This window comes from Budorcas taxicolor, chromosome 17 (assembly GCF_023091745.1).
Source record: "Budorcas taxicolor isolate Tak-1 chromosome 17, Takin1.1, whole genome shotgun sequence".
Taxonomy (NCBI): domain Eukaryota; kingdom Metazoa; phylum Chordata; class Mammalia; order Artiodactyla; family Bovidae; genus Budorcas; species Budorcas taxicolor.
In genome coordinates, this window is record NC_068926.1 from 61,744,401 (window position 1) to 61,752,489 (window position 8,089).

The window sequence follows — 8,089 nt, forward strand, 5'->3', positions numbered from 1 at the left end:
TGAAATACCTCTGGTAAGAGAGAGCTCCTGCCTCCTGAGAAATTTGTATGCAGGTCAAGAAGCAACAGTTAGAACCGGACATGGAACAATGGGCTGGTTATTGGGAAAGGAGTACATTAAATCTATATATTGTCACCCTGCTTATTTAACTTATATGCAGAATACATCATGGGAAATGCTGGGCTGGATGAAGTACCAGCTGGAATCAAGATGGCCGGGAGAAATATCAATAACCTCAGATATGCAGATGACACCACCCTTATGAGAACTAAATATCCTTTTGATGAAAGTGAAAGAGGAGAGTGAAGAAGCTGGCTTAAAACTCAACATTAAAAAACAAAAGACCATGAAAACCGCTGACGCGGCTCTTCGGAGTCGCAGTCTCGAGACCCGCCACGCATCCCAGCGCCGCCCGCATCCGTCTTGAGCGGCGTCGGCAGGCGCTCCGCGGGCTCTGAACCATGTATACCGGCACCAGGGTGCAGGGCTCCGGATTCGGAGCCCCCGCCGCCTCCTGCCCGACCCGGGACCCTCCTGCCTGGCGCGGGGAGCTGGGCTCACCGCAGGCGCCCAGGCAGGGTTTGGAGGCGGCTCCCGAGAGGCCTTCGCGGGAGAGCACGGAGCACGCGGGCCCGAGGTTCACAGGTGCGTATACCTTGATAGCACCAAATGAAAAACGAAGAAATGAGATACAACAGATGGCTGCGAAAGAGCTGGAGGAGCTGGAAAGGTGGAAGGAACAACAAAGGGTGAAGTCCATTACCCTACCGCCCATGACGCTAGGGGGAAGCCAATCAGAGGCTGAAGCCAGGCGGAGACAACAACTTCAACTGATACAATCTAAATACCAGAAGAAGCTAAAAAGAGAAGAATGTGTAAGAATCAAGAAGGAAGCTGAAGAAGCTGAAGTCCAAAAAATGAGGGCAGCTCAGAGAGAGAAGAGCAACAAATTAGAGGAGAAAAAAAGACTTCAAGAAAACCTCAGAAGAGAAACTTTTAGAGAGCATCAGCAATAATAATGGATGAAAGCTGATTTCTTGGCCAATCAGAGGAGTTGAAGGAGACACAGGGATTCCACGGGAGCATGTTGCCTGGAGACAATAAGAAAGTATTTTAGTATTGTAATGTATTGTAATACATAATAAAATGCATTTGTCCTGTGGCCAACAAAAAAAAAAAAAAAAAAACAAAGACCATGGCATTCAGTCCCATCACTTCATGGCAAATAGATGGGGGAAAAAAATGGAAACACTGTCAGATTTTATTTTCGTGGGCTCCAAAAAACTGCAGATGGTGACTGAAGCCATGAAATTAAAAGACACTTGCTTCTTGGAAGAAAAGCTATGACCAACCTAGACAACATATTAAAAAGCAGAGACACTACTTTGCCTACAAAGGTCCATCTAGTCAAAGCTATGGTTTTTCCAGTAGTCATGTACAGATGTGAGAGTTGGACCATAAAGGTTGAGCACTGAAGATTGATGCTTTTCAACTGTGGTGTTGGAGAAGACTCTTGAGAGTCCCATGGACAGCAAGGATACCAAATCAGTCGATCCTAAAGGAAACCAACCCTGAATATTCACTGGAAGGACTGATGCTGACGTTGAAGCATTAACACTTTGGCCACCTGAAACAGCTAACTCATTGGAAAAGACCCGATGCCGGGAAAGATTGAAGACAGGAGGACAAGGGCATGACACAGGATGAGATGGTTGGATGGCATCATGGACTCGAAGGACAAGAGTTTGAGCAATCTCTGGGACGTGGTGAAGGACAGGGAAGCCTGGCATGCTGCAATCCAAGCGGTTGCAAAGAGTCGGACGTGACTGAGTGAATGAACAGAGAGCTCACTAAATCTTAAAGCAGCAGCCTCCATTATAGGAGACCTTCAGAGGGTACCTTAGTTAGGTTAGATTTAATTAGGTTAGGCTTAGTTATGCCTCTCTGGTGACTCAGATGGTAAAGAGTCTGCCTGCAATGCAGGAGGCCCAAATTCAATCTCTGGGTCAGGAAGATACTCTGAAGAAGGGAATGGCAACCTAATCCAGTATTCTTGCCTGGAGAATTCCATGGTCAGAGGAGCCTCGTGGGATACAGTCCATGGGGTTGCAAAGAGTTGGACATGACTGAGTGACTAACACTTTAGTTAGGTTAAACCACAATTCACCTTTCCACAGCTCCTTCAGCCCTGATTCTATTCACTGAGGCTTCTCTCTCCTATAGTTGTTCTTTGGTATATGAAAGCAACTGTCACATCTCCTCACTGAGAAATTTTAGGTTCAATCTTTTTCAGCTTCTTACCCTGTACCTGGTCCCCATCCTCATCCCCATCCATCATCATGCCCTTCCTTAGCACCTGAAGAGTATAATTGCTTCTTTTTCTGTTTTCAGTCTAACCTTTCCACCGATGTTCTTGGCTCCATCTCCTCCTGCCCTCTCCATCACCTTGGTGATTGAACTGGACTTGGGAATCAATAAAAAACAAGAAGGAAGGTCCATACCCAAGTTTATAGCTTGCATGGCTAAATGAATGGGGAAGCCATCAATTACAAGAGGGAAAAGAGAGAAGCAGGTGTGGAAGGGAGATAAAAAGTTTGGGGGTCGGAGGCAGGTCGAGTTTGAGGTGTCTGGGAACATCCAAGTGGAAATGTCTAGCAAGTGGCTGGACATAAATTTCTAAAGCTTGGTAGGTGGGAGGAATTGAGAGATTGGGACTGACATATATACACTATTGATACTATCTATAAAACAGACAACTAATGAGAATATACTGGATAACACAGGGAACTCTGCTCAATGCACAGTGGTGACTTGAATGTGAAGGAAGTCCAAAAGAGAGGAGATATATGTATATGTTTGCCTGATTCGTTTTGTGGTACAGTAGAAACACAACATTGTAAAGCAGCTATAACTAAAATAATAATTTAAAAAATAAAATGAAGTTTGGGAAAGAGGCTTGGAATGGGGATTAAGATTAGGGAATCATCAGCATAGAGAAGGTGGTTGAACAAGAGAAATGATAAGATTGCCCAAAGAGGATACCAGGGAGACAAGTACTCTATTTGGGGGGACCTCAACTTTTAAGGGCCTTCCCTGCTGGCTTAGCTGGTAAATAATTCGCCCGCAATGCGGGAGACCTGGGTTCAATCCCTGGGTTGAGAAGATCCCCTAGAGAAGGGAAAGTCTACTCACTCCAGTATTCTGGCCTGGAGAATTCCATGGACTGTACAGCCTATGGGGTAGCAAAGAGTTGGACACAGCTGAACAACTTTCACTTTTATTTTCACTTCAACTTTTAAGAGGTGGGAAGGAGGATAATGCAGAGATGGAAAAGATACAAGGAAAATCAAGAGAATTTAGTGAAAGGAGAGCCAAAGGAGTAGAGAGAAGGGAAGGCGGGCTGATCAGCCATGTCAAATGAGTCATGCAGTTCAGGTAAAGAATTAACAGAAAAAATATCCAGCAAATTTGACTGTTAAAAGATCAGGAGTGAACTCAGAGAATGCAATTCTTATAGACAGACGGAGGCAGAACTGCAGTGGGTGAGAAAAGGTTGAACGGAATCCCAACACAGATGCCCCTTTTGAGACAATTACATGAGAATAAGAGGAGTTTCTAAAGGAGTTTCTGATTTCAGAGTTGTGTTAGTTTCCTAGCACTGCTGTATGAATTACCACAGACTTGGTGGCCTTAAACAACAAATTTATTCCTCACAGTTGTGGAGGCCAGACTTCTGCAACCAAGCTGTTGGCAAGAACGATTTCCTCTGGAGGCTCTCAGGAAGAATCCGTCTCACGCCTCTCTCATAGCTTGGTTCACTGCAGGTGATCCTTGATGTTCCTCGGCTTGCAGACACATCGCTCCAACCCCAGCCTCTGTCTTACCATGGTCATCCCCCTCTGTCTCTCTGCGTTTGTGATTTGAACCTTCCAGCCTTTTGGATTAAGGACCCACCCCAAATGCAGATCATACAAAATCCCAGGTTGGATGCCTCACAAACTGGAATCAAGATTGCTGGGAGAAATATCAACAACCTCAGATATGCAGATGATACCACCTTAATGGCAGACAGTGAAGAGGAACAAAAGAGCCTCTTGATGAAGGTGAAAGAGGAAAGGTGAAAAAATTGGCTTAAAACCTAACATTCAAAAAACAAAGATCAAGGCATCCAGTCCTATCACTTCATGGCAAACACATGGGGAAAAAGTGGAAACAGTGTCAGATTTCATTTTCTTGGGCTCCAAAATCAAAGCAAATGGTGACTGCAGCCATGAAATTAAAAGATGCTTGCTCCTTGGAAGAAAAGCTATGACAAACCTAGACAGCATATTCAAAATAGAGACGTTACTTTGCCAACAAATGTCTGTCTAGTCAAAGCTATCATTTTTCCAGTAGTCATGTACAGATGTGAGAGTTGGACCATAAAGAAGACTGACTGCTTAAGAAATGATGCTTTTGAGGTGCTGGAAAAGACTCTTTACAGTCCCTTGGACAGCAAGGAAATCGAATCAGTCAGTTCTAAAGGAAATCAACCCTGAATATTTATTGGAAGGACTGGTGCTGAAGCTTAAGCTCCAATACTCTGGCTACCTGATGGAAGAGCTGACTCACTGGAAAAGACCCTGATGCTGGGAAAGATTGAAGGCAAAAGGAGAAGGGAGTGGCAGAGAATGAGATGGTTGGATGGTGTCACTGACTCAATGGATATGAGTTTCAGCAAACAGTGAAGGACAGGGAAGCCTGGTGTGCTGCAGCCCATGGGGTTGCAAAGAGTCGGACACGACTTAGTGACTCAACAATCAAATTCAGAGTGATCTCATCTCAAGATCCTTAATTTAATTACATCTGCAAAGACCTTATTTACACATAAGTTCAGATACAAGGGGTCAGGGCTTGAACACATCTTTTGGAGACATTATATTCAATCTACCACAAAGGTCCAAGTATAGATAGAAAACAAGCTTTGATAAAAACTCTCTGCTCCCTCACCAATCTATGATGTCCAGAAAGTAAATCATCTTATTAATATCTCATAAAGATGAATTCATTTAGGTAAATGGAAAATTTAAAAGCCTCAACAGGGGTAATATTCATTCAACAAAGATTTATTGAACTCTTTTGTGCCAAAGCATATTGCTAGGCACTGGGGATAATGAAGCAGACCAGATAGAAAAGTAAAAAGTCATTGTTAAATTAACTTCTGGAATTCTCTGTAACAAAAAGCCAGAAAACCCATCAACTCCGGAACGTGTATATAGATTTTCTTTAATGGATACATGATTTTTATTTTTTATCAACTTTATTGAGATATAATTTGCATACAGTAAAATGAACAGACTCTATGTGTAGCAGTTTGATGAGTTTTGACAAGTGTAACCACACCCCCAATCAAACAGAGAACATTTTCATTACCCCCTGTAAGTACTCTTTTGTCTCTTTATAGTCAAATCCATCCAGCAGTCACTAGTCTGCTTTCTGTCACTATAGATTAGCATTGCCTTTTCATAAAAATGGAACTGTATTCTTTTCTATATGGCTTCTTTTGCAGAACACAATGTTTTTGAAATTTATCATGGTGTGGTGTGCATAAGTAGCTTATTCTTTTTTATCTCTCAGTAGTATTCCATTGTATAAATGTACCCCAATTTGTTTATCCATCTACCTACTGACATTCAGTTTCTTTCTAGTTTGGGGATATTTATGAATAAAGCTGATGTGTGAAAAAGTGAAAGCAAAAGGATTAGTCACTCTATGGTGTCCTACTCTTTGTGACCCCATCGACTGTAGTCCACCAGGCTCCTCTGTCCGTGGAATTCTCCAGACAAGAATACTGGAGTGAGTGGCTATTCCCTTTCTCCAGGGGATCTTCCCAACCTAGGGATCAAACTCGGATCTCCTATATTGCAGGTGGATCCTTTACCATCTAAGCCACCAGGAAAGCCCCATATAGGGCTAGTTATTTACATATATATACATATCACTCAGTTCAGTTCAATCACTCAGTCATGTCCGACTCTTTGCAACCCCATGGACTGCAGCATGCCAGGATTCCCTGTCCATCACCAACTCCCAGAGTTTGCTCAAGCTCATGTCCATCGAGTCAGCGATGCCATCCAACCATCTCATCCTCTGTCGTCCCCTTCTCCTGCCTTCAATCTTTCCCAGCATCAGGGTCTCTTCCAATGGGTCAGTTCTTCGCATCAGGTGGTCAAAGTATTGGAGTTTCAGCATCAGTCCTTCCAGTGAATATTCAGGACTGATTCCCTTTAAGATTGACTAGTTTGATCTCCTTGCAGTCCAAGGGACTCTCAAGAGTCTTCTCCAACACCACAGTTCAAAAGCATCAATTCTTCGGTGCTCAGCTTTCTTTATAGTCCAACTCTCACATCCGTATATGCTGCTGCTGCTGCTAAATTGCTTCAGTCGTGTCTGACTCTGTGTGACCCCATAGATGGCAGCCTACCAGGCTCCTCCATCCTTGGAATTCTCCAGGCAAGAGTACTGGAGTGGGCTGCCACTGCCTTCTCCTCCGTACATGACTACTGGAAAAACCATAGCTTTGACTAGATGGGTTTCTCTTGGATAAATAACCTAGATGTCTGTGGTCATGTGCTAACTCCAAAATCACTGCAGACAGTGACTGCAGCCTTGAAATCAGAAGACAACTGCTTCTTGACCAGAAAGCAAAGACAAATCTTGACAGTGTGTTGAAAAGCAGAAACATTACTCTTCTGACAAAGGTCCTATAAAGTCAAGGCTGTGGTCTTCCCAGTGGTCACGTACAGTTGTGAGAGCTGGACCGTAAAGAAGGCAGAATGCCAAAGAATTGATGCCTTCGAACCACAGTATTGGAGAAGACTTCTGAAAGTCCAGTGGAGAGGAAGGAGATCAAACCAGACAATCTTAAGGGAGATCAACCCTGAATGTTCACTGGAAGGATTGATGCTGAAGCTGAAGTTTCAGTATTTTGGTCATCTGATGCGAACAGATGACTCATTAGAAAAGTCCCTGATGCTGGAAAAGATTAAGGGCAGAAGGAGAAGAGGGCATTAGAGGATGAGACGGCTGGATGGCATCTCCAATGCAATTAACATCAACTTGGGCAAACTCCGGGAGATGCTGAGGGACAGGGAGGCCTGACGTGCTGCAGTCCATGGGGTCGCAAAGAGTCGGACACAAGTGGATGACTGAACAACAACATGGCAACTCTATATTTTACTTCATAAGACACTGCTATGCCATTTTCTGAGGGGCTGTACCATTTCTATCAGTAACATATGAATGTTCCAGTAGTTTCATATCATCACCAACTTAGTATTAATCATTTGTTTTAAAAAAGCCATTCTAGTTAGTGTGTAGTAGTATCCTATTGTGGTTTTGATTTGCATTTCTCTAATTATTAGTGATGTTGAACATCTTTTCTTATGTTTATGTGACATCCCTTCTTTGGAGAAGCATCCATTGAAATATTTTGTTCACTTTTAATTGGTTTGGTTACCTATTATTGTGTAATGGGGTTATATAAATGTATATACATATTTATGTGTGTGTGTGTCTTGCAAAATATAGAAGTTCTGCGTTTTTATGAAAACAAATTTATCAAAGTTTCACGGTTCATGCTTTTTTTGCCCTTCCTAAGAAATCTTTACTCAACTGAAGGTCACAAAGATTTTTCTCCTATGTGTTTTGTAAGACGTTTTATAGTTTAGTGTTTTAAATTTAGATCTGTGATCCATTTCAAGTCAATATTTGTATATGGTGTGATGCAAAGGTGGAGGTTCATTTATTTTCATATGGATATCCAATTGTCCTCGCACAATTTGTTGCAAAGATTATTCTTTCTGTATCGAATTGTCTTGGCACCTTCTTTAAAAATTGACCACACATGTATGGGTCTATTAATCAGCTCTCTGTTCTATTCCATTTGTATCTTTCTATTCTTCTGACAATATTACATTGTATCGATTACTTTAGCATTTTAGTAAGTCTTAAATCAGGTAGTATGAGTCCCCTGAGTCTGTTCTTTTCAAAATTCTTTTAGTTGTTGTGGATTCTTTACACTCCATATAATTTTTAGAATTGGGTTGTC

The 8,089-nt window shown here is 42.4% G+C and overlaps 1 protein-coding gene across 1 annotated transcript; it reads left to right on the top strand.

The window, feature by feature from the left end:
- Window positions 1-461: 461 nt before the first annotated feature.
- LOC128062637 (epithelial-stromal interaction protein 1-like) lies at window positions 462-1,016 on the top strand. Its single transcript, XM_052655152.1, has one exon. It carries the CDS (start codon window positions 462-464, stop codon window positions 1,014-1,016), a length of 555 nt encoding a protein of 184 aa, XP_052511112.1.
- The last annotated feature ends 7,073 nt before the right edge of the window (window positions 1,017-8,089 follow it).

Bases quoted from the DNA above. Each gene is read 5' to 3' on its own strand.
- LOC128062637 (XM_052655152.1), top strand. From the start codon at position 462: ATGTATACCGGCACCAGGGTGCAGGGCTCCGGATTCGGAGCCCCCGCC.